Source organism: Stenella coeruleoalba (genome assembly GCF_951394435.1).
Source record: "Stenella coeruleoalba genome assembly, chromosome: 1".
NCBI lineage: Eukaryota > Metazoa > Chordata > Mammalia > Artiodactyla > Delphinidae > Stenella > Stenella coeruleoalba.
This window is the reverse complement of record NC_137169.1, coordinates 67,250,400-67,277,226: the sequence shown is the minus strand read 5'-3', so window position 1 is coordinate 67,277,226 and position 26,827 is coordinate 67,250,400. Positions and strand designations below refer to the sequence as shown.

The 26,827-nt window shown below is 41.4% G+C and overlaps 1 protein-coding gene across 3 annotated transcripts in view; it reads right to left on the bottom strand.

Moving 5' to 3' along the window:
• The window catches only part of AK5 (adenylate kinase 5), a 237,174-nt gene that overhangs the window by 110,792 nt on the left and 99,555 nt on the right, over window positions 1-26,827 (bottom strand). For all 3 annotated transcript variants that reach the window (XM_079923258.1, XM_079923256.1, XM_079923257.1), the window contains exons 7-8: window positions 9,063-9,153; window positions 1,376-1,452 (exon numbers count right to left, since the gene is read on the bottom strand). In XM_079923258.1, the coding sequence (XP_079779384.1) occupies window positions 1,376-1,452; window positions 9,063-9,153 (168 nt within the window). The remainder of the gene's footprint in view (window positions 1-1,375; window positions 1,453-9,062; window positions 9,154-26,827) is intronic.

Here is a 26,827-nt window from a genome sequence, read left to right as displayed (position 1 = left end):
TCTTCCTTTCCATTCTTTCCTGTACTTGTTTCATGGTTTCTAATCTTCCCTTTATCTCCTTGGATATTTTAAATATTCCCAGATTAAGATTTCTTTCAGGCTTTTCTGTTATCCCCAGTCCTTGGAGTGTGAACCCTTCCATTTGTTTAATCAGCTGGATTTCTTGCTACGGTTCATTCCTTGGTGTGGTCTGTCATTTTGGATGGTGAGCTCACCCTTCACAGTGGTTGTCTGGCATTTGCCCTTGCTGGGGTCTTAAGAGTTAGCAACTGAAAAGGCTCCAGAAAGGCACCACTGAATGGCCTGTCTTTGGAGGTGAGGATGAGGGTGGCAGAGTGCAGGTGTTAAGGAAGGTGCCCTGAGTTCACTTCCCCACTGTGAAACTATTTGCGTAACTGTGGGCAAATTATTCTTGGAGTCTTAATTATAAAATAAAGATAATAATTCCTATTTCCTAGAGATGTTGTGAGGAATTAGTACAATAGTCAAGTTAAGGAACTTAGCACAATGTTTAGTATGTATGAAGTGCTTAATATATGCTAAAAAATATTTTAAATACTTGTCAATATCTTCTCCTTGCTTTGTGATATAAGGGAAGAAACATAATGTTTGTGAAAATAGCTTCTGAATATGTATATGAAACAGAGAGACAGCCATTACATTTGGACACTGGTCAGATCTATCCTCTTTATTTGTTACACATATTAGCTGAAAATGGGGGGAAAACAATTCCAGAAGAACATGCTCACTTGGCTTTCAGCCACCACAGAGGAGCACTGATGGGAGGTGGAAGGAAATTTCAGACATGATGCTTTTTAAAAAATAAGGCCTAATTAGAGACTAGGATCATTTGCCAACTATTTTGGATCATTCAAATAGAGCAGGAGGAAGAGTTCTTCTTCTGAGAAAAAAATGACCCAGATAAATTTCTTTGGTTTTATTCAAATAGAAAATATATTAATATCTTGGCTGTGTTGTCCTTGGTCATCAGTCTCTTTCAAAGGTTAGAAAGAGAAAAGCAGAGCCCTGAACCTGTAACCAATGCTTAGTAAATACCGTGGGCTTATTACAGGGAAGGGCTAGAGACACAGGCAAATTCTTGGCCAAGAGAACCTCATGTAACTTCACTTCTATCTCATGTAACTTTTGACCACAAATCTTTCCTCAATTAATTGCCACTTTGAATCTGTGGATAAGGGAGGGTTAAAGGGCCAAAGTTAATGTATAAAAGCTGTATGATTTATCATGGAATAGATTATTTTAGTTCTCTGTAAACATTTCACAGAATGATTTGTAATTCTAATTTTCATGAAACATTTATAAAGACTAAAATTAGAAACATTTAAATAGAGAAATATTTTTAGATTCTAAGTACCTGATCTTCATAATCAGATCCTGTATCAGTGATCTCTCCAGTGTCCAACAGCATCGAAGGATCAAGGTCACTTGAACCTAAGATTAGGAAAACAAAGATTACCTGATGGAGGCCATCCGTATATATTTCTGAGGCAAACAAATGCCCACCAAGTTTCCATATTGTCTTATTTACAAATATTTCCAGACTCTTCCCATCTGCCAGGCACTGTTTGGCCTGCAGATGGAAAATGCAGATGTAACAGAGCAGGACCCTATGGGGCCTTCCCAGGACAGACCCCCTCCTCCATATCCTCTGCTTTAGCTCCTCTCTGAAGTACCTAGATAACAGTATCTGATGCACATTTCCTGCGTTGTTTTACAGAGGTTAAAACCACCACTAAATGGAAGAAATTAACTACATGACGATCATGAACACCTAGCTCCCAGATCTACTAGTGCCTAAGGATTGAGAATGTTAACCCCTGTGACACCGCCCAGTTACCTCACCATCAACCAATCAGAGAGCTGTGCACGAGCTGATCACATACCCTGGGACACCTCTCCCTCACCTGGCTTTTAAAAATACTTTGTTGAAACCCACAGAGAATTTGGGCTTTTTGAGCACTAGCTCTTCTGAACTGCTTGTTGGTCACCCTGCAATAAATGCTGCACTTTCCTTCACCACAACCCGGTGTCAGTAGACTGGTTTTACTGCATGTGGGGGAGTAGACCCAAGTACAGTTTGGTAACACAGATACCTAGACACTGTCTGTGCCCTTAAGAAGACAATGATCTTGTGGAGGAGATGAATTTATCAACAGCAAGGTTCAGAAACCAAAAAGAAAGACTAATTCTGATTAGTAGTGGAGGAGATGATGGGGGTGGGATTCTTCACAAGGAAATAGTTTGTGAGTCTAAACTGTGAGGGTGAATACGGGTGGTCCAGGAGGAGAAGTGGTTTAAGGGTGTGCCATGGTGGCTGAGGAAGAAGGAACACCAGGAGCAAAGTACAGAGTGAGAGTAGAGCAAGGGGTTTCCAGGAAAAGAAGGGCTGAGTTTGCTCACTCCATGAGAACCTGAGAAGTTTTTCCTCTAGCCTTTGGGTCACCTTAGTCCCCGAAGGTGAGAAAAATCAGGTTAACTTAATGTATTAATATAGAGTTTTTTCCCCCTAGGTGCTACAGGTTACACTGAATTACCTTCCCATTAATCCCCAAGGCTCACACTTAAACCAGTAATTTTCTTAATGGGACTCCTGAAGCACAATTGATTCATCGTCCTCATCTAACGACTCTTTCTTGCTGGGAAATATATATTACCTAACTAGCCAGAAAGACAGAATTCAGTGCTGTCCATAAAAAGCCAGGCACCCTGTGAAGAAACCAACCACTCCATGCTTCATTGTAAACTTGCCCTTGCCAAATAACTCTTGTTCAGAATACGCAATGAGTAATGTTTAAAGAAGGTGAATCTTCAAAAAAATGTCAAGCATCTCACACACTTCTCAGATATGGACCTCTCCCAAAGATGCTGCTTCCATACTTTCTTCCAGAAAAAGAATCAAGGTGTGTCCCTAAACAGTCTTTCGTCATTTCTACTCTTCTCATCATTACCCCTGCTGTTCACCAAATTGACTAAGTACTAACCCATTATCAAATCGACTAAGTACTAAGCAGTAACACCATTGTTTATTGTGTTTGTAATTAAAAAAAAAAATTTAAGTACAGTAAAGGCTTTCAAAATGGAGATACCTGACCCATCAAACCATTTTGGAAAAGTAACTAACTGTAGAGCTACCATGTATAGTTGCATAAATGTGTACTGCACAATTCTTGGTGATGCCCTTGGCAACACCAGTGTTAATGAGGTGCTTGTAGAATGGAGTTAGGAGGACTATTAATAAAGTGAGACTAGAGGGGTGATATGGAAACATTTTTAATTTTATATATAATTTTTTAAGTAGAAGGATTATATACTTGTAATTTTTCTGTCTCTGTGTTTTAAGTATTTTTCAGATAAATACTTTTATTTATAAGGTGTACCTTATAAATAAAAGGTGTACCTTAGGGCCAAACTACCTGATGTCTCAGAACCCAGTTGGAAGACCATTTTGCCCTTATGTGTTGGGAGACAGTAAAGATGTCAGAAGCAAAACGTACATTTTCCCATTTTAAGATCATGGACATTTTAGAATTTAATATTTCATAGAATCCTACCCTGTCACTTTAGAAAAGAGGAAAATGAGCTGTGGAGAAGTTATATATCTTGGCCAAGGTCATGCACAAAGTGACTGAGATCAAAGACAGAAGTCACTGCTCCCATTTCTAACATAGCCTGCTGACTCCAAGTTGTAAGCAGGCAAAATCCAAATGGCTTTATAAACACGATCTTTCATTACAGTGCTCTATAGGGGAGGACCTTGGAGGAGTGTGCTATCTCTTCTACATTCTGAGAAAATAGGAACAGTGAATGGCCGATGATGAAGTGGGTCACTGGGTGGCTGCGGAAAGGGGAGAATAGAAAGCGGAATAAAGAGGTGTCACTCCAGCCTGTGACAGTCAAGGTGGCTGCTATTGACAGCACCGTTAAAGGCAATGCCAATTTTAACTAGCTTTTGCTACTTCCGCAATACGGATATTATTCACCATTGACTAGTGGTGATAGATACTCACATGATACCCTCCCCTTAGAATTTAGAGTGATTCATGTGCAGCGAGCAACGTGATCTGAGCACAAAGGCTCATTAAACATATAGCTGTTTCAGTTCCTGTGTCCTACTTATTTAATTAGAAACTGTTCTTTTGGTCGTTTTAATAAAGTACAATGTGAAGGACTCTTAGACAACCCAGTTAACAGAGATATTACACATTAATATTTGAAAATGGAAAAAGATTATTAGAAAACTATCTTCAGCGATGGTAGAATGAAGAGGTCTTTGTTTAAAAAGCAACTTCTGCTTATAAGGAAGAAGAGATTGGCTTTCCTAATAAAACGTTTTGAACAGAAATTTTATTGTATCATCAAGGGGTGGAATTTCTTGACGTGCTGTTGCTCTTGGCAACAGTTCTAATAGATCATAGAAGGCATAGCTCAGATGATGATTGAATAGCTTTCATTTTCTTTTAGTATTGGTTGCTTGGTTTGCTGAAAATGGGATGTTTAATAACAGTCTAAGGCTTGACATACAAAATAGGGAGGTAAATATAACCATATGTACACATTTTTGCCATCTTTCATTGGATAATTTAACACATAAAACAACTGCAATGATCTTGTTACTCAAAGACAGCAAAATTAGGACCTTTTGCAAAAGTGATGGTATGGCTTTCGTTTCCCCCTATTTTGAACTTCTTGATTTCTTTTCAGATTTAAAAGTATCCTTCCCATAGATAACAGAGAAAGGTATGAGCTGAAATAGAACCCCACAGGGGGCACTTAGTGTCACTAGTTTTAGACATTGAATGGTCTTCGGAAATATTTTCAGGTTGTTTCCTTAAATTTAAGTGGGACGATGACAAATTGGCTTCAGAGGTACAGGAAGGCTAACCATACTGCCTTCTGGGACACTGGTAAAGACTTGTTTCCTCCTAGTGGATCTTCCATCTGAAGTTTGAGGAAGGCCCTCCTCCCACTTGGAGTACCAGATAGAGGGAGACTCCTGCAAGGCGGGGTTTCCTGCACGGTGAAGGGCGTCTGCAGATAACGCTCCTCTCACATTTCTCCTGCCCCGTCTGAGGAAAGCGGTCTCTCCCTTCTCCTGTCTCTTCTGCTAAACCGTCAGCAGCTTTAGGTGGGGTTGTATTTCTTCTCTGAATCTAAGAACAAAACTTAGAAATTCTATGCATTCAATACATATATGCTGAATGACTGAAAAATGGATAAAAGGACAGTTACGTTTCACTTTTGTGGATCTCAATCTTTTTTTTTTTAGCATCTTTATTGGAGTATAATTGCTTTACAGTGGTGTGGATCTCAATCTTAATCATTCGCTCCATTCGCTCTTTGAACATTAAATCCCTCCTAAGCGCCTTAGGCATTAGGCACGGAGAATCCAGCTCTAATTCCAACAGGCTTGGAAGTATTAGTAGCAGTTTGTGTTAGAATTCCTTTGAAGAAGGGCATTGTATTTCTTTGGAAAAAAAATATCCTGGCAGTATTTGAGACTAGAAGGAAGCTCCTCGAGGGAACTGGGTGTTGGGGGACTGTTCTGGGTGAGAAGAGAAGGGGGGATTTTTTTTTTTTTTTTAGTTACTCCATGACAGCGGTGGGGGAAGGGAGGAAGAGAGGGAGAAGAGGGTAGAAGTCAACCTAGGAAAATGAGGACAGGCTGTGCTGCATAAGATGTGGTCTCTCCCTGCGACCCCTCAAATCCTCAGCAAAGATACTAACCTATACTTAACCTTTTTAACGGGACAGCCGCATGCTTTATACACATAAGCCGTTTACTCTTCACAACTGTCCTATGAGGTAGCGCTAATATTCTTTCCTTATAGATGGGGACACTGAAGCCCAGAGACACTGAGTGATGTAGGCAGATGACTCTGCTAGAAGTATTACTGGAGGGCTCCATGGAGGAGGAAACACCACAGACAGGGTGCAGAGATTCATGGACTGGCATTCTCTGGCCTGGAGGCAAGGAAATGCACACTCTGCTCTGGAGCCAAAGGAAATTTGGTGTGGCTGTGAGTTGATGGACCCAGGTGAGTAGCCCAGCTGAGGTGGCCAGCTAGAAGAGAAAGGGCTAATGTGGCATCTCACATGAGATTCATACCGGGTTTTAAACCAACGCTCACGTATACTCTGTCCTCATGAAGTCCTGCACTCTTGTAAAGGAAATAGATTTTAAACAAACAATCCTATATCTAATTATATAATCACAGTTGCGATGAATGCCCTGAAGGTAAAGGGCAGAGCGCCACACAGGGATGTAGTCTGGTATGGGGTCTGAGAACGTTTCCTTGAGGAAATCACATTTAAACTGAGATACAAAGCAGGACCCGGCCAGATGAAGGACCGGATGAAGGAGTGAGAGAGTAGAGGGATGCAAATGGAGATAGGTGGTTCCAAGTACTTTGTGCAAATGGCCAGAGGCGGGAAGGTACCTGAGGCATTCAGGTGCTGGAGGAAGCTGGTGTGAGGGAGGGGAGAGGTGACGCTCTGACGGGGACATGACCACTGCAGGAAAGCCAAGGATATTTTTGTCACGGTAAGAACCCTGGTGCTCAGCCTGCAGGAAAGTCATGGAAGGTTTTGCTTTGTTTTGGTTTTTGTCAGGGGGCTGCATTCTGGGAGGATCCCCATGGCAGCAACAGGATTCCTAACAGATGGACAGGCCGGGCCAGGAATGACAAAGGCTTCGATGAGTTCGCTAGGGATAGTGAAGGAGGCCCGGACTCCCAAGGTGTCTCTGAGGAACGACGATCCATGATCGGTGTGAGGTGTGAGGGCAGGGACACTTTTGCCTGGCTCTCTTAAAAGAGAAAAACTGCGTGATCTCCCTTGCATGTGGAACCTAAAAAAGTCAAATACATAGAGGCAGAGAGTAGAATGGTGGTTGCCACAGACACGCAGGTGGGGGAAGTGGGGAGATTTTGACCAAAGGGTACAAAGTTGCAGTTACGTAGGAAGAATATGCCTAGAAATCCAATGCACAGCAAGGTGACGACAGTTCATAATATGTATTGAATACTGGAAAATTGCTAAGAGAATATGTTTCAGATGCTCATTCATCAAACACAGAAGAATGGTAACTATATGAAGATGAAGTATGTTAATTAGTTGGACTGTAGTAATCATTTCACAAATCAAATCATCGTGTAGTATATCTTAAACATATACGATTTTTATGTAAAAAATTTAAAGGAATTGAAAGCTATTCACGTGGAGGTGATATGGGAGCAGTGGGGCAGCTGAGATACTGCAGAGAGAGGATTCAGGAGAAGGGAAGAGCCATGGGAGAAAACCTGGGGGCTGCCGTGTCACAGAGCAGAGGCCACGGACATGACTCGTTTAATTGACTGAGTTTAATTGACCAACATTTACAAGCTGGGAGATTTCACCTGCTGGTGCAGGCTCACCAGGGCTGTTACAGATAGAACAAGTTTACTTTAAGGCTGGAGCAGAACCCAGTTTTCAGGGGTCTTGGAAGTGGAAGGGATCTAGGGGGAGTTGAGGCTGTGAGCACAGACCCCTCTGTTCATAAGTTCGGAGTTGTAGAGAGGAAGGAGTGGTCTCCTGGAAGCCTCTGCTATGGGCCAGGCACTGTGCACTCTACCAAGGGGACATGAAGAGGACAAAGACACAGTTTACTGAATTGCACACAGCCAGCCCAGCTACATCACTATAGGACGAGGCTACTTTGGAGCAACGCTACTTGAGAGCCATAAAGTGCTGGGAGTTCTAAAGAAGGGGCCGCTTAAATCTTCTCCTCTGTTCCACTGTTTGGAAACTGAGGGTATCTAGCCGATAGGTATTTGTTATTAGAGGTCTAAATGAATGCTCTAAATGAAACATTAAAATAAAAGCACAGGTGTCAGCAGTTTTCAGAGCAGTGGTACTTCTGTTTACATGATCTTACATGCTTCTCAACAACACTCCCTCTTGCCCTGCAATAGGCCATCTTTCTGTAAATATCACTGGAAAATGAGGCAGGCGAGTTTACGTCAGCTGTCTGTGCTCTGCGGGTCTGTCCAGAAAGACTACTGCCTTTTAAAAAAACTCTGTCTTTCTTCGAACCTACTTGCAGTGAGCTTCAAATACGGCTTCAAACTTTTAGGTGTTTAGCCTTTTCCTTTACAGTCCGGAACTTTTGGTCTTTATTCACTGAGGCCATAACTGAGAAGAAAGGTGAGGACTGAGAAAGATTTGAGAGTCATCCACGTAGAATTGATGGTTGAAACCAGGACGGACAAGGAGCTGACCCAGAGAAAGAGTAAAAGAGAGTGAGAGAAGGGTCAAGGACAGAAATGTGAGTACCGCCTACTTAAAGGGGTATGATTACCCTGCACGATTGTCCAACGTCAAACTTCTAGACATAGGAAGACAAGGGGCAGAGCCACAACAGGGGCTGTGGGTCGGGATGGGAGCAGCTATCACACCAAAGAGGAGGCATTTCCCAGGTGGCACAGGAGAGACAGGTATGAGTTAGGGAGTTCTGGAGAAACTGTAACTTTTATTGTTGCACAAATTGTGGGTTAGATCATTATAAAATTATAGTAACAGAGGTCCTTTGCTACATTGTGACTGCCTGCTAATTTGCACTTTCAATGACTGAAAGAAAGGCAGTAACTGTTAAGAGCCAGATGTATGGCTCTTTTCTATGTCGTTTTGTGCCTTTATTTTATTTTTTATTTTTTTGCGGTATGCGGGCCTCTCACTGTTGTGGCCCCTCCCATCGCGGAGCACAGGCTCTGGACACGCAGGCCCAGCGGCCATGGCCCACGGGCCCAGCCGCTCCTTGGCATGTGGGATCCTCCCGGACCGGGGCACGAACCTGCGTCCCCTGCATCAGGCAGGCGGACTCCCAACCACTGCGCCACCAGGGAAGCCCAGTGCCTTTATTTTTACACCAGAAGTTGTAAAGACCTGAGGACAACATCATGCTTACGACCTTACGGCAGTTTGTTGAGCTCCAACCTTACTACAAAGCCCTAGACGCTTGGCAGGGGATCAGGGTATACTGTAGCCCAAAGGACACAGTGACTTACCTGCTGCAGCCTCTTTGTTTGGAAATAACTTGCTGTCAACTGCCATGCTGATGTCATAGAACACCTCATCCTCGTCTCGGTCGGCATCAAACTGGGAGAAATCAGGACAGACACGTTGGGAACGTGAGGATACATAAATTAATTCATTCCAAAATATAATGAACATGCATCACACAACTGTATCTCTAATGAAGCAGGACAATAGGAACTGAGTCTTTAATCAGATATTTAGAGGGTTTTTCAAGCCCGGACCTCATATCAAACAGAGAGGGGTGTTAGGGAGTAAGTGTACAGTCACTAACGGTTAAGAAAATTGTGTAGAATTTTCTTAATTTCTAAAACAAGCTTTGGAAAAACCCATAACTTGTGCTTTTCTGGCTCCTTAGTTTTGTTTTGAAATCTTCCCTGCCGCCGCCTCCTTCATGAAAAAATATTTCTAAACAACATGGGGATAGATTTTCTAATTTATTGTTAACAAAAGAAAAAAGAGACCCCTCAAACCAAATTTTAGCTACTATACAAATACTACAGATGCTATCCTATAGGTATAGTCTACAGACACTATCGGTTTAGATGTAACAAAAATTATGGATTCAAATATTTTACCATTCTCTAAAATTTACAAAATTTTAAATATTAAAAATGTGGTTACATTTATAAATCCCCTATTTCCCAAGTTGTTCAGTGGTTTTTAAATATTTATTTATTTGGCTGTGCTGGGTCTTAGTTGCAGCACGTGGGATCTTCATTGCTGCGTGCGGGGTCTTTAGTTGCAGCATGTGAGATCTAGTTCCTTGACCAGGGATTGAACCGGGGCCCCCTGCACTGGGTGTGTGGAGTCTTAGCCACTGGACCACCAGGGAAGTCCCTCAGTGCTTTTTAGAAATACACTTTTGTCTCTTTGTTTTTTTAAAATAGGCTTACTGAGTTATAACTGATATACAATAAATTGCATATATTTAAAGTGTACAAAACGGTAAGCTTTGACATCTGTATACACCTGTGAAACCATCATAAAAATCAAAATAGTGAACATCTCCATCACCTCCCCCCAAAGTTCCCTGGTGCCCCTTGGGAATCCCTTCCTCCTGCCCCACCCCCCCATCAGGTAATCATTGATATGTTTTCTGTGACTAGAGATTACTTTGCATCTTCTAGAATTTCATGTAAAAGGAATTGTACAACATGAAATATTTTTGTCTGGATTCTTTCACTCTCCACAATTATTTTGAGATTTATCAAGTTTATTCCTTTTCATTGCTGAGTAGTATTCCATTGTATGGATATACTATTAATTCCATCCTGGGTATGTTTCATCTTGGACATTGTAGTTTTTATCCATAGATGTTTGATTTGAGTCTTTAAAAATATCTATGTCTCTATTTAAGGTTTTAAACACATGAACTACAATTATAACTTCTAATATCCTTCTCTACTGATTCCTACAACTGAGTTGGTTTTCACTGATTTCCCCCATTATTATGGGGCATATTTTCCTGTTTCTTTGCATGCCTGGTAGTTTTTTACTGGATGCCAGGCATTGACAATTTGACCATGTTGGATGATAGGTGTTTTTGTATTTCTATATTCTTGAGCTTCATTCTGGAATGCAGTTTAGTTACTTGGAAACAACTTGATCCTTTCAGATCTTGTGTTTAAGATTTGTTGGACTGGACCAGAGCAGTGTTTAGTTTAGGGTTAATTATTCCGCCCTGTTGCGGCAAGACACTTTGAAGTACTCTACACGTTTCCTTGTGAATTAAGGGATTTTCCAGTCTGGCTGTGGAAACAGGCACTCTTCTCAGGCTGGTGTGAGCCCCAGCTACTGTTTCTGCTGATCCTTTTGGGTGGTTTTTCCCTCAGCCTTGGGCAGTTTGCTCATATGCATGCCCTGATTAGTACTCTGCTGGATGCTGGAGGGGAACCCTCTGCAGGTCTCCAGAGTTCTCTCTCTGTGCATCTCTGGTATTCTGTCCTCTGCAGTCCAGCCACCTTGGGTCTCTTGCACTCTCAGCTCCATTTCCTCAACTCTTGGAGTCTACCCATCTCCACAAGGCTTCCTTCTCCCTGCACTGTAGCTGGAAAGTCTCCAGTAATAAGCTGGGGACAATCACAGGGCCCATCATATTTGTTTCCTTTCTCTCAGGGAATCACCTCATTGTCTGATGTCCAGTGTCTTAAAATTGTTTTTTTTTTAATATATATTTTCTGTTTATTTATTTTTGTTTGTTTCATGGGAGGGAAAATACAGTCTCTTTTATTTCATCTTGGGTTTGTTTTTTTTTTTTTTCGGTACGCAGGCCTCTTACTGTTGTGGCCTCTCCCGTTGTGGAGCACAGGCTCTGGACGCGCAGGCTCAGCGGCCATGGCTCACGGGCCCAGCCACTCCACGGCATGTGGGATCCTCCCAGACCGGGGCATGAACTCGCGTCTCCTGCATCGGCAGGGCGGACTCTCAACCACTGTGTCACCAGGGAAGCCCCCATCTTGGTTTTTAGCCTTAACTATTATCTTGAAGATATTTGAAAAGATTTAAGTGATTTATTCCTTTATATTTTCCTACTGAAGTGCTTCATTATTTTTAGTGAGAGGAATTTAGAAGCCCAAATTAGAAAGTTATTACCTAATCTTCCCTTACACAGTTAAAGCTCATCATATGGTGCTTTAAAGTATTTTCACTATGTCACATCAGCCCACGGGAAAGGTGAGGCAGATTGTTTTGTTTCTATTTTACAGGTGAGGAAATACCTACTCAGATATTATGACTTTCTCAAGTCAAACAGCTGACAAGCAGAAGTAGGACTTGCACTTAGGATGACTGACACTTTCCATCCTATCAGGCTACATGTGATCATCATAGTCAGACAAATATAGCCCTGCTGCTCAAATGAGTGTTAACAGCCCTTCTGTCTAAACGCAAGGGCGAGAAAAGCAGATGGTGGTTAGGGCAGATACGAGGGGACCACCAAGGCAAGATTAGTGCCACCTTAATGCACTGCTTCCCACACCCATAGACCATGGCTGGTTTTTTTCTTTCAAAATGTCTGTCAGCTATCATCAGTAACGGGTAAGTTCTACTAAGAGGGTGTTTGTTTTTATTTTTTTCTTGGGCTTTTGAAAGATGGGTGGCAGCATATAATTTTATAAATAAAAAAGCATAAGCTTATGTTTTAGCCGTAGTTCCCCAGAAAACAGAACCTAAGGCAAAACTTATAGGTTAACACTTTATTGGGGGAGCGCGTATGCATGTAATCCCAGGGCAGTAAGTTTGAAAGAAAAAGGGAAGTGAGACAGAGAAGGAAGCAAAGCAAATGTAAGGTGGCATGTTACTGATCTTGTCCCCAGCTTCACAAAGTCACAGCTGGTCTCCAGAAAGGCTAAATGGAACCAGTACATCTCAGAACAGTCTGAGGAGGGAGGTAGGGAGAGGCATTTATATGCTGTCTTTTCAGTTTCCTGCTTCTACTGGTCCAAGTTTTCCTTATGAAGAGTTAAGTCCCCCCACCTCTTGGTTGTGTTTCCTAGACCCCGGGGCAGCCCCTGGGAAGCCAGATCCCATGCCCCAGGGAGTGGCAAAAAATCTGGATCTAGAAGTGCTGGAAGGTGCCCAACCCCCTGCAGGTATGGTCTGGTTGAGCCTGGGAGCCATCTCTGCACAGGCTCCCACCAGGCTGGGGACGATGAAGCCCAGCCTTCATCCTTAAGAGGCTGGCTGGGTCCGTCAGCCACGCCGGAAGGCAGGGCATCGGTGGACAGCTCTCCATTCAACAAGTGACCGAGGCCCAGGGCACATGGGTCAAGTGAGTCAGGGGAAGCTTGTAAACTGGTTTAGGCAGCTTAAAACTCAAACAGAGCTTGATTTGAATTTCTGCTTTCCCTGTAGCAGCAGTCTGATCTTGAACAACTTATTTCCCTGTTCTTAGCATATATACAATGTGATTATTATTATTATTATTATTATTTTGCGGTACGCGGGCCTCTCACTGCTGTGGCCTCTCCCGTTGTGGAGCACAGGCTCCGGACACGCAGGCTCAGTGGCCATGGCTCACAGGCCCCGCCACTCCGCGGCTTGTGGGATCTTCCCGGACTGGGGCACGAACCTGTGTCCCCTGCATCGGCAGGCGGACTCTCAACCACTGCGCCACCAGGGAAGCCCCATACAATGTGATTATTGTGAGGACTAAAGAGATGGTGTATTCAATACCCCAATACAGAGCCTGGCATAACTGCAGTCCTTCTTTTTCCTCCTTAAGGCTGAGGGAGTATGTTCTATAGACCTTTGATTGCTTCTGTACTTTGAACAAGGCATGTGTATGCTACACACACACACACACACACACACACACACACACACATGCATACACTTATTTTTTTTTAAACTTGGGGATTGTGTAATAAGGAATACAACTGACTTTGAGATTTTCTAAGAGATATTCTATCCTCCAACTGATTTGAACAAGGATATGTTTAGCTCTGGCAGACTAAAGTACTTAATTGTCCAATCCAAAAGGCAAAATGCAAAGAGTAAAACATCATTCATGAAAGTATTCAACAAATATTTGCTGAGTATCTACTATGTCCTAGGTAGATTCTTCAACTGACCACTCTTAAGTGATTGGACTACGAACAAGGAGCCCCAAGGAAGGAAGATGACACCCACACAGCCAACTCAACTCTGGGATTATAGAGATGTTGTTGAAGTTCACTGACTCTTGCATCAGGACCACAGAATTTAACCTCGTCTTTCTTATTTTCTGTAACATCCCACTTTGACAGCTCCAGGACTAGCATGGGACTCTTGTCTCTAGTCGTTTGGCAAATTATGTGGCATCCGGACCTTGGAGAGCATTCTGATTGGGTACTATCAGGACAACTGCCACTTAACGGACAAAGACCTTTACAAATTGGTAACATTCAGTGTTGGAGAGGTTGTGTGTACGGTGAGTGGAGAAGTGGCTTTTCGATCATCAGACTTTTTACTTACTATCTGTTTTTGCACAAACCATACACATCCGTGGTTCTCAACCAGGAATAATTGTGTCCACCCCTCCCACCCCTGCCCCAATATTTGGCAATCCTGGTAGATATTTTTGGTTGTCACAACTGGAAGTGGGGAGGCTATTGTCTAGGGACGCTGCTAACTACCTTACAGTACACAGGATAGCCCTCTCACGACGGAGAATTATCCAGTCTAAAATGTCAATAGTGCTGAAGTTGAGAGACCCTCATCTACACCAAAGCATTCTCAGTTTTTGGGTTTCTAAATAGTGTTTTGAAACTCAAGTAGCAATGATCTCCTTTCTTTCCTTTCTCCCTCCCTCCCTCCCTCCCTTCCTTCCTTCCTTCCTTCCTTCTCTCTCTTTCTCTCTCTCTCTCTCTCTGATTTTGACCTGCAAGAACCCGTGCTGTAAATTTCAAAATACAGAGGATAGTAGAAGTGATAATACTGCAGGGGTAGCATAGGTATAGGGTGATGAAGGTTCTAGAAATAACAGTTTCTATAGATCTCGTGGGTCAGAAACAAGCTTTGGGGGCAGATGTAACTGTATGCCACTAGGCCAGATGATGTCCGAGGTTGTTCCCAGCTCTGAAATTCTGTGATTAGGTGGGCCCTTTATCTTTTTGGTGATTGTTATTTAACATCTAGCAATCTTAACAAACCTCTTTTCTTATTCTGAGGGAAAGAACTCGCAGAGGACACGGTCTGCATGATTGTTTTATGTCATTTAATGTAAGAGAGCTGGGGAGGTCAATTGGAAATTTCAAAATGAGATGCTTACCAAATTCCCCAGTTCACTCACAACATGTTTTAAGTTGAATAACAAATGTTGTAACAGCTTTCAAAATCATACAAAATATATCTAGATTAGGAAAGGAAATTATAGTAGATTGAGCAGAATTAGGCACCATCTGAGGAGAAAGCAACAATGACGGTTTGCAATTTTTTCTTTTTTTTTTTTTTTGCAGTTATGCGGGCCTCTCACTGCTGTGGCCTCTCCCGTTGCGGAGCACAGGCTCCACACGCGCAGGCCCAGCTGCCATGGCCCACGGGCCCAGCCGCTCCGCGGCATGTGGGATCCTCCCGGACCGGGGCACGAACCCGCGTCCCCTGCATTGGCAGGCGGACTCTCAACCACTGCGCCACCAGGGAAGCACAACGGTTTGCAATTTTAATGGCAGAAATGAGCTCTTGTTTGTTTTCTTTTGGCTCTGATTTTCAGACTGCAAGAGGCTGCCCAGATCTTCTCCACAGAGACACGGCATTCTGTATTCTTAGCTCTGCTAGCTGGGAATGTTAGGTGTATAAAATATCCTAAAAGGACCCGAAAGGGAGGATAACAGTTCAGTCTTTCTGGATTCCACTTTCATTAAACTTAGCTCTGTCTCCTGTATTTTCTCTGCTTCAACATTTGAAAAGGAAATAAATTGGCTCTGTTATTAGTATTGTCTCAGTTTTATATATCCCATAAGTATCCTTCTCTGAGCATCATACCAGCTTCTTCAACATTTTACTTCTCCCTGGTTTCCTGCAAGGGATTTCAATTAAGTATGCTCTCTACCAGATGGTTTTCATCATTTGCTACTGGAGACCCTTCAACATGCAAAACACTGGCCCTTCAAATCTTTTCTTTTATATGTCTTGAGACTTCCTTCTAAAGAACTGATTGGTTGGTGTCCTCTTTACAGTACTTTGTTTTCCTCCAACAAAAATTGGAGTTTGTACTAAAATAGTGATCATTAAAAAACTTGTGGTCCCGGGAGTGAAATCTGTAGTTATGAGCGATGGAGTAATCACAGTTTATATTATTCTGCAGAACTGTCTTTCTAAAGCTTTATAATTAAACACAAAATTTGAAGAGAAGCATCGAAGTAGATTTGGTTGGGGGTGGGCTGGGTAGGGACAACATTCTGTCTGGGAAAGCCAAATCATGTAGGTGGTGGAACCAGGATCTGAATCCAAATCTGTCTACATCGGACGGCCAAGGCTGTTAGGATCAGGTCTCAGCTCCATGGGGCAGCCACAGATCTTAGCTGGGCTCTTGCAGAACAAACCAGAATTAAAGCCCTAAAGGAGAACTCTCAGGACAGACTGAAGCCAAGCAAAGCCAGGTCCAGATGCGATATACTCAAATATTCTTGATCTTGTTTTCCATTTTGAGGCCATAGTAGGTGATTTTATTTCTCTGTATAATATGTGTACCCTGCCAGATGGATGTGTCTGTTGGCAGAAGAACCTCTCTGCAGGCTGGCCAGGAGCATCAGAAGAAGCAAGGACAGGCAAAGCTGACCGCAAGAGGCAGAAGATGTCCCAACTCCAAATAGAGCTCTCTCGCGCGGTATTTAGCTTAAAGTTATCAATTTCACAGGGAAGCTGGCTACTGCTCCTCCATCCTGTTTGTCTACTGTTGACTCTAGTTGTACCTTCCCCAGTAGACTTCTACAACTTAAACAACCCTGTCCTTTAGTTTGTTAAGAGGACTGAAGTCATCTAGCATGGATTCTGTTTTTCTCCTCTCATTACCACTCAATCCTTCCTCAGTAATCAAAGAAAGAGTAGGCCTGCCCTCCTTCTAAGAGCCTCTCTGGGGTTGGAGAGTAGATTTCTGGTCTGGGTCCATTTTCAGTCTAGCACTTCCTGTGGAAGCTGCTCTGGTTTTGCCCCAGGGGTTCCCTATCCCCCCAGCACCTGAGGCACAGCCTTGGCTCAGCTGCTCCTCCTTACATCCCAGCCAGGGCTTCAGCCCTGCCCCTGACTGGGAGGCAACATTCCAGACTCCTTTCCCAGAGCTCCTTACTCTGGGTTGTCTCATTAGGGGATGGGGGATCCAAAGCCAGACCACCTGCAATAAGAGGGGAGAGACTAGGTCTCAGGACTTGCAGACGGTTGCTGGGAAGAGTCAAAGCGTAAAGAATCCAAGTTGGTGGTGGAAACTGGGTCTGGAACAATTTTTGAGCTGAATGGTATGTGGCTACAGTAGTTGATTTTTAATACTTTGCAGGCTAAAGTAGAGCCCTAGCGCAGACAGCCTCAAACTGAGCCATGTCCAGATAATGAACCGATATCAAGTGCTCAATATTCTGCTCATGGATCTGTTGGCACTAGGAGAGGACAATTTTCAGGTTAAGTTGCTCCATGTGGCATCTTAAAAAAACGCCAAACTCCAGAAACAAGAGAGTAGAATGGTGGTTGCCAGGGCCTAAGGGGTGGAGGAAATGGGGAGATGTCAGTCAAAGGGTACACATTTCCATTATAAGATGAATAAATTCTGTGGATCCAATATTCAACATGGTGACTATAGTTAACAATACTGTATCATATACTAGAAAGTTGCTAAGAGAGTAGATCTTAAATGTTCTCACCACACACACACACATAAACATACACACACACACACACTGTAATCATGTGAGGTGATGGGTGTGTTAACAACCTTATCATGGGAATCATTTCACAACATATATGTGTATCAAATCATCTCATTGTATATCTGAAACTTATACAATGTAATGTGTCAATTATATCTCAAGCTGGAAAAAAAAGTGAAGTAAAATTAAGTTGCCACAGAAAGCATATATATAAAGGGCATAGATATCCTTTTTATTCTTTTTGGCCTTGCCTTGAGGCTTGTGGCCTCAGTTCCCTGACCAGGGATTGAACCCGGGCTCTTGTCAGTGAAACCACAGAAACCTAACCACTAGGCCAGGGAACTCATTTTGTTTTTGGCCGTACCGCGTGGCTTGCAGAATCTTAGTTCCCCAACCAGAGATGGAAACTGTAATTAGTCTAATGGAGGTGTAGCTGAAAAAAAACTCTATTTTAGTACACGTGAACGGATTTAATATATTTTTAAGATGATACTACTAAATGATGCGTTGTTTCTCACTCGGAAGTTAATTAAAGAAATAGATCTGCAGCCCAGCAAATAGGTTGATACAGTGGATTTTGTCAGGTAAGAAAAGTTTTAGAATATGTCTTAGGGTCAGGATGGATCGACAAGATGCAATTCAACTCAGTAAAGATTTATCAAGCAACTACTTTATCCTAGGTATGCGCTGGGTACTGAAAATACATGAAAAGAGGATTAAATCATGTAAGCTTTTCTGTAATTATTAAGGCGCAGACAAGGATTAAAATACTTTGAAAAGATTTGATAAAGAAAGGTTACAGGAAGAAAATGGAGGAAAATAGGCAAGATATACTCACTGTAGACAAGAATCACATCACTTGGTTCCTATATTTTCTCTACTTCACCTAGCAGGGTGCTGAGCCCAGCAGTTAGACAACAAATACTTGTCAGACTCAGTTAACCAGAAAATTCAATTAATTAAAATACCCTTTCCCTTCCTATTTTCTCTTTTTTCCCTCTCGTCCCAGCATTCCAGCAATTTGAGACTTTATAAAACTACAAGGTGGTGGCATAAAGATTTAAACCTCTGCCAAGAAATCGTGCAAACTAAAACTAGTTAAGAGCCTCAGAAGTCAAATTTCAGCCTCCTGTGACATTTGGTACCTTTCATAATTACAGGCTCCATTCTCTCTAGTGCTCAAGTGTCTCCTCTGTAGAGCCCTAAGTGGTACCCTGGAAGCCTGAAAAAACCACCTGCTGCCAAAGCGCCAGATGTGTGACTAGGGACTAATTTAGGCCTTGGGAAGATCAGCCTCCTTCTTTCTTTTACCAATTTTTTCCTTTCCTTTTTTTTCCCCCAGTTGAGATGCTTCATTCTTTTATTTTTAAAAATATCTCACCAGCGGTGTGGACTTTAACAACCCTAGCCAAATGTGGCCAGTTCATAATTACATGGGAGATTTAGTGGAGATCAAGTGGAATCAAAGAGATCAGCTCAGAAAACGAAAAGCAAAGGGAAATGTATCTTGCAATGTCAACACGGGACCTTAGGATGAAACATGTTCCTTACAAGCAGAAAAAGAGTTAGGATTTTAAATCAAATTCCTTTTTAGTTAGTACACACTTTCTATGTTACCAGTACTGAGAGGTTGTCTCTCTATACAAATTTCTTTAGGATGGCAAAATTTCTTTAACACTGATGAAAACAGATTTTATTTGAGTAGCCAGCAATTGTTCTGGATAATAAAATAGCTCTTAGAAGAATCATGCTAATGTTTCCCCTTGTTGGATACATGGACAAGAAGTATTATAAGTATGACTTTGGGGAAATAATTTAATTTAATTCAGTCAAATATGGCAGTGCCTTTGCCCTCATGGAGTTTAAGGTCTATGTTGAGAAACTGATAAGTAAATCATTAATAACAGTTCCGTGCAAGAAGGGCCTTGATGGGGTGTACATGGGGTGTCCTGGGGGTTGGGACTGTGCAGGTGGGCAGTGTGGGGTTAGGGGAGGGTCAGAGAAGGTTTCCTGGAGAAGCTGATCTGTGAGTCAAAGTCTGAACAAGTGAGACTAAGTGAAGTGAAGAAAGGAAAGGAAGGGCATTTCTTTCAGTGACAAGGAATAAAGGTATGAAAGCCACAGTTTCTTTGAAGAAAATGAAGGTGACTTTGCCTTAAAATTTTGGGATTCACCTTCTGAGAAGGGATTGGGTGGTGATGCACCTTCTTGCTTCCTGAAGTTATTTGACGGTTTTCTTGGGGTTTTTGATCTGGTAGCTGCTTCCTCTACCAGAAATCCCTGGGCATGTGCATGTACTAACTGTGTGCTGGGCTGTGTCCACAGGAAGGTGACAGATGAGTTCACGGGCATAACAATAGTTACCATTTATTAAGCACTTTCTATCTGCCAGGCAATAGGTGAAGCACTTTGTAAACATCTCAATAACACCCAGAACAACCCGAGGTGTCACTCTCCCAAGGAAATAGTTAGCTCAGAAAGGTAATACTTATTTAAGGTCAAACTGGTGAAGAACAGGGTTTGGGTATGAGCTCAGGTGTGTCTTACTTCTGTCTTACCATACTACACGTGTACTCGTAAGAACTAAGCTACTAAAAAAAAAAAAAAAAAAAGAACTAAGCTACTTTGCTCTGTGAAGAATAAATCCTATGCAGTTAGTTATCCCACATTCATTTCTTTTTTTTTTTTAATTGGAGTGTAGTTGCTTTACAATGTTGTGTTAGTTTCTGCTGTGCAACGAAGTGAACCAGCTGTATGTATACATATATCCCCTCCCCTCCCTCTGGGACCTCCCTCCCACCCACCCCCCATCCCACCCATCTAGGTCACCACAGAGCACTGAGCTGAGCTCCCTGCGCTATACAGCAGGTTCCCACTAGCTATCAATTTTATACATGGTAGTGTGTATACGTCTTTTTCCCCTGTATTTTTAGTTTTAAGGTCATTTCCAATTTCAGAGCCATTTAAACAACCATCCTCACTTTTTCCTCTATGCACTAACCCCAGGTTTAGTACTTTGTGAAAATGTGGTTAGTACCAAGTTCCCAAAAAATCAATCTGGTCTTTGTTTCAGAGTAATTAACTTATTAACAAGATGGCTATGGCTTGATGGTAAAAAGTAATTTAAGAAAAAGAATGGATGATTATTTAACAATTTAATAGCCATTGGGCCCTTTGGATAATTCAGCTATTTTGTTCCAAGTTTTAGGAAAAATATAAATGAAGCAAGCAAGAAAAATAAAATTATGAGAATGGAAATCAGATTTATAATAATAGGATTTATATTTAGGTCCATGGACAGAGGAGAGGAATTAATGTGCAAATGGATAAAAAAGCCCTATAAATTCTTCTGATGCTGACTTCATGTGGTTTTTGCTGACTCAACTAAAACGATGGTTACTCTTCACATTCCTCTGCTAAAGTCATTAGACCTTTGACTAGAAGCAACATGTAGAAAAAGAGATTACTTGTCATCCATAAGCAATATCTATATTTTATTTATTGAATTGTGAAGTGGGTCATCTAGAAATTCCATTGGCCACATATCACTCAACCAATCTTGCACTCAGCAAATTCAAATCATGTGTAGCCCTGGGTTGATTCTGCTGGGTAAGTATGGTATTGATAGATCTATCAGGCAGTAGCTGAGGTGGGTGGCTAGAGAGGATGAAGATGAGTGAAAAAGGGGATACAGATGCAGAATATGCCTCTATCTCATCCCATGGAAACTTGTCCATGTGTGTCCTGCTTCACCTTCTCCATCACTTTTGTTTGTTTGAGGCTAATTTTTGTTTAATTATTCCTCTTTTTCATTTTCAGATACCCTTGAGACCCTAGAAGAAATACTGTCTAGCCTCCCATAGATATCAGCAATGAGAGATTCTGTTCTAAGAAGGTGTGACTTCCTTCAAAGATGAAATGAGCATAGCCTCTGAAAAGTGATTAGCCTCTCTCTGTGCTGTCTCCAGCCAAGTCTGCTTCTCTTTATGATTTATCTCTGCCATCGTGGACATGGTGAACTTCCTCCTAAAGGGGCTGGGAAGTGGTAAGCTTACCTAAGGTATAAAAGGTGCATAGTATTTGCAAAGCAACAGACTTCTCCAAAATTTTATAGACAGCATTCCACATGGTACACATGGGAGACCAAAAGCCAATGAGAATCTGTTAAGAGCCTCAGGACAAAAAGCTGAGCCTGAGGAAACCAAAAGTAATGTCAATTTCAAATGCAACCTTCAGGCTCGTAGAATAAGGCAGCTTTGATTACACAAAAGCAAAGGCAAATATATCAGCTTTTACAAAATGATGAAGTGACTTTGTAGGATATTCAGGAAATTTATCACATCCTGCAAGACCTCTTGCAAGCTATTGGAAGGTTCTCATAGATGGTTTTCATTTACTCAATAAATATTTGAGTACCTAACATGTGCTGTGGGTATGGTATGCAAAGATGTTTTACTCTAGTATCACATAGTAGAATAAAGAAGACTGTGTTTTTGCCTGTTATGAATGTCCTCTCCATTAAAGGTAAGTGAGAAAATGACACTATTGAGTGTGTGGAAACTTTTATTAATTTATTCATTAAAAACACATCTTGTGCACCTACTATATGCCATGCATTGGAGGTTCAGTGCTCGGTAAAATAATACTCTTGCCCTTGAACAATTCATAGTCCAGTGAGGGGACATTCACTTGAACCCTAACATTAGTATAGAATAAAGGCAGTCACAGAGCTATAGAGAAATGTACATGGGAGATCAGAGGAGAAAGGAGGATTAATTGGTCTCAGAGAGGAAAGGGGGATTAAGAAGGATGTGTGGATAGATGGGATTTGAGGATTAGAAAAAGTGTCAGAGGAGATGAAGGCATTTGAGTCCCAAATATTTAGGATCCATAAATATTCTTGTCTGGGTTTGTGGCTGCCCCAGATCTAATAAAGATATTCTTCTTTATCTGACAACAATTTAGGAGTCAGAAAACATGCAGCCAGATCTACTCAATTCTTTATCTGGTTGGAGAATTAGGTTTCTCAATAATGTCAATAATAATTCATTGTTTTGCTTTGACCACAGGTAACCCTCAAGGGAAATGATGAGGTGTAGAGAAAGACTCTTAAGCTAGATGACCTGGATTCAAATCCTAGTCCTACCATTACTAGTTGTGTGACTGTGATTCTCTAAGCCTCTTTCCTCATCCAAAGAAAGGTGATAGCCATAGTGCCTACATCACAGGGTTGTGGACTGCTAAAAGGGTTAAGTAAGATAATCCATTATTACTGTAGAGCTTGGCACATAGTAAATCTCAAAAAACGTTACCTATTACTATACTAGGGAGTAGCAAATGGTTGTCTATTTAGAATCACATTTCCTGGAAGCGCTTAAAATGGGATAAATTCTTTTAAGTCCAAAATGATTTACATCTCTTTCTGACAACTTCTTAGATCTCATCATTGCTTCTGCTTTTTAAAAATCTCCCTGGTTGTAAATCAACGATGCACCTATAAAAATTTTTAAAAATCAATAAAAATCTCCCTGGCTTACATTTATTTTATAAATATCATTATAACATTGCTAAAGGAAATAAAAGCCACAATAGCAACAAATCACCCCAATCTGTGCCTCACTTTCACTTTTCCACAATCTTTTTTTGGACCAAACGTTCTGTAAGTGAATAAATGTATAAATAAATGAATTGTGATCTCAACAGTTCTGTCTCAAAAAGAAGTATAAGGTATCATAAAAATCATGCCCTAAGAACTAGGCTACATTTCTGTGTTTACCCCAAAAGCTGGGAATAACTGTAATATAAAATGATTTCCTGAATTTTAAAATATTTAAAAAGAAGTCCCATCACTATTTCCTGGTAGGAAAGGCAAAAATGGAAGATTGAGGGCAAAGTGATAGATTTGGAATGAGAAACTACAGCAATGACGTTAATACTAGCACCAAAACAGGTTTCCACGGAGTATAAAAAACAGTCCTTTGGCCACTAAAAGGCCATTTCCTTTTGGCATAAAATCATGACCTACTTAGCGGTCTTGTCAGGAGAGAGAGAATCATGATTATGAATGTGCAGATTCAGGTTCTGCGTTTCCCTGGTCGCAATGAACCCAGCTGGACGACAACCGAGGGGGTTAAACATAATCCCCTGAGCACACACTGAAGAGAAGGCAATACGAGTTCTCTATTTAAAATTCAGATACTTTTTTTTTTTTTTTTTTTTTTTGCGGTACGCGTGCCTCTCACTGTTGTGGCCTCTCCCGTTGTGGAGCACAGGCTCCGGACGCGCAGGCTCAGCGGCCATGGCTCACGGGTCCAGCCGCTCCGCGGCATGTGGGATCTTCCCGCACCGGGGCACGAACCCGTGTCCCCTGCATCGGCAGGATGACTCTCAACTACTGCGCCACCAGGGAAGCCCCAGATACATAATTTTTAAAGATTTGTAAGTAGCCAGATACTTGTCTCACTTTAAGATAATATTAGTATTCATTTAAAATGTGTTATTTTAAGTTTTTCAATATGTCAGGTGAATTACAGAGGGATGTGGCTTAAACTTTAAGTGGCTTAGCTTATAAACGGCACAGAGCAAACTAGTAATTACCCTGAAGAAGAGCAAAGCCACTCATTAGAACGGCCCCAAATGTGTTTGAGGATTTCCTCCATAAGATTCATGAGAGTTTAAGTCTGGAAACTTGCTCCTTGGAGGAATACTGAAAAATAATTAACATCCATTTTAATCTCATGCCGTCTAATAGTATTTATGGTATATTTTTAACTGCAGCCAGGCCTAAACATAAACAACCAATTTAGAAAGTATAATTATATATGTGCTTATTCAGTGGTTAATCTATCACATAGCAGAGACAAAAAGACTGGGAATCTTCTAGATATTTCAACCACTCTGCATGTTCCAAGGATTCTAGAATTTCTTATTTTATTCAAGCACCACCTTGGAGTTGATATGCCTGGCCTTTTAGAAGGAGGGAGGTGTAGCTGGTAGTTCCATCTTTTACAAGGAAAACGAAGCCACTCTGTGAAGCTATAAATGACCCGGGGTCAGTGGTTTTCAACATTGGTTTTACTCTATTCCACCTTCCTCATTTCTGAGCATTTGGTACAATGAAGAGGTTAAGAGTGTGAGCTCTGATATCACACCAGCTATGTGACTCTGGAAAACACATCATCTCAGTTTCTGCAGGTATAAAAGGGGGGTAATAACAGTTCCTACCTCACAAAAATCATCCATGCATAGTGTCTGCATATGGCAAATGTTTTATAAATGCTAGTTATTGTTATTATCTATTTTTTATTATCTGGTTTTCGGTGTCTTTCCTGTAGCATCTATCCATTAATTTACCCACCCATTAGCTATTAATTGAGCACCTGCTAAGGACAGACACTGGGCCACATCAATAGCCTGAGGATGTTTTTACTTGAAGAAGGTCCTGAGAGAGACAAATATATATACCAGGTTGGTAAACCCTTCCCCAGCTGCTGAGAGTATTGGCTGCGAACAGCTCACCCCCAGACCCTTTCCTGGAGGACTGCTCTTGGCTGACGGGTGCTGCCTGGAAGCAGCCCCCTATCCCCTGGGCCATCTCTGTGCAATCCTCTGTACGGAGCTGCTGGTGAGATCAGGCTGAGTCTGGACTGCTCCTGAAATTTTTAATTTGTATCTGCCTTCTTTCCCTGCCTTCTCCTGTTCCCCTCACTCAATGACAGGTGTATTCTGAGAGCAATCCCTCAACAGACCCTCTCAGAAGCTCTGCTGCTGCAGAATACAACCCAAGGCAAAACATGCCCATGTACTATTCATACACAAATTTTGATAATGCAGCTTTCAAATAAATATACCAATAATGATTAACCATAAATTTCTAGAACTTCTTTAAAATACACAGATAAAAATAATCTATTGTTCTTCTAAAGCGATTGAACATGTACTTTTAAAGTATTCTTTAATTTAAGGCTTCACTCTGCCTTTTTTTAATCTTAGCTTTCTTATAATTTCCTCACTTTTAAACTAAGAAATCATGCTGTAAAATGGATATAAAGTAAATAGAACAAAAATCTTATTTATGAATTTTTAAAAAACATTTTGGGGTTTGTTTTTTATTTCTTACATTCTTTCAAAACTGGAATAAAGGGCTTCTTTTCTGGATGCGTTGGTGATTTTGATCATCTCTCTGGTTCAGTGTTTACTCCCATTGATATTTTTTCTTTTACTCTTTATGAGTGATCTGGGTTTGTCATTCTGTGTAGAAGTTGGTTGTTAGCTTCACAAATTCTGGGCTCTACGCGCTCACCTAAGTGTCCAGTGTTACAGTTTTACCAACTGTTTAATGACAGTGGTAATGAGCCACCCAAATCACATACAGCAGTCTGGCAAAATACAAGTTTCACAAAGTGAAACGTGCTCTGGTCAAAACTTTCACATCTGTTTTATAAACTACGACAGATAATGAGGTTATGAATAATTATAGATGAGTGCGTGGTCTAGGCATTTCATCCTATTGGAGATCACGTTATATCAAAGAAGTTTTTTGTGAAGCTAAGCATAACTGATTGTAACTGGGTATGATATTCAGACAGGAGCAGAATGCACTTCTTAATATTCTGCAAGTGTCCTTTCAAACAGCTAACTATCTTTTATAACTGGTGATCCTTCCCCAAACCACAGAATCACAGGGTTATATCAGACCTCGAGTGTCCAGCTGAGGCTCAATTCTTACTCGAATTCACAAAGACCCATGTTTGAGGTCTGCCTGCCACATAAATCATCCTGTTTTAAAAAAGAAGTTTAGAGGAACTGTGGTTTCAAAATAATGACAATTGTTAAAATAGTAATAATTTGCAATTATTTTACCTCCCCAATTTCACATTAATCACTTTATCAATTTCTTTAAAAAGGTAAAATTGTATTCATTTCCTCTATCTTCCTCTTTTCTGTAGTCTTCTCCCTTCTCACTGTGTCCTCCAGTCACTTTTCTGTACTTTACTTATGTAATTCAGCATTTCTGCTGCACCAGGCAATCTCTGTGCTCCAGATAATGCCACTTTTTCTCTTTTCTTCTTTCATATCAGTGAGGCCCAGAAATTCTTCTTGTGGTAGCCATAGATTCATCCAATTTCTTTCCCAGCATTTGGAACAAGAATTTGCAAATATCTTTCCCACATGTTTCAAAGGTGAACATTACCATTCCTTCCCCATCTCCGCCATTTTCTTCTCTCAGGAGGATGTGGTCTTGACTTTCACCAATACTGCATCACATCAAAATAATTCTACAGTGTCCCTCTGGACATCAGAAAATCATCCTTAGGCTATCTAGCTTAAATACATGGCAGGCCTCCAAATACAGTCCATTGCAACTTAGGCTTTGGTTTAGTCAAAGAAGTCAGTTA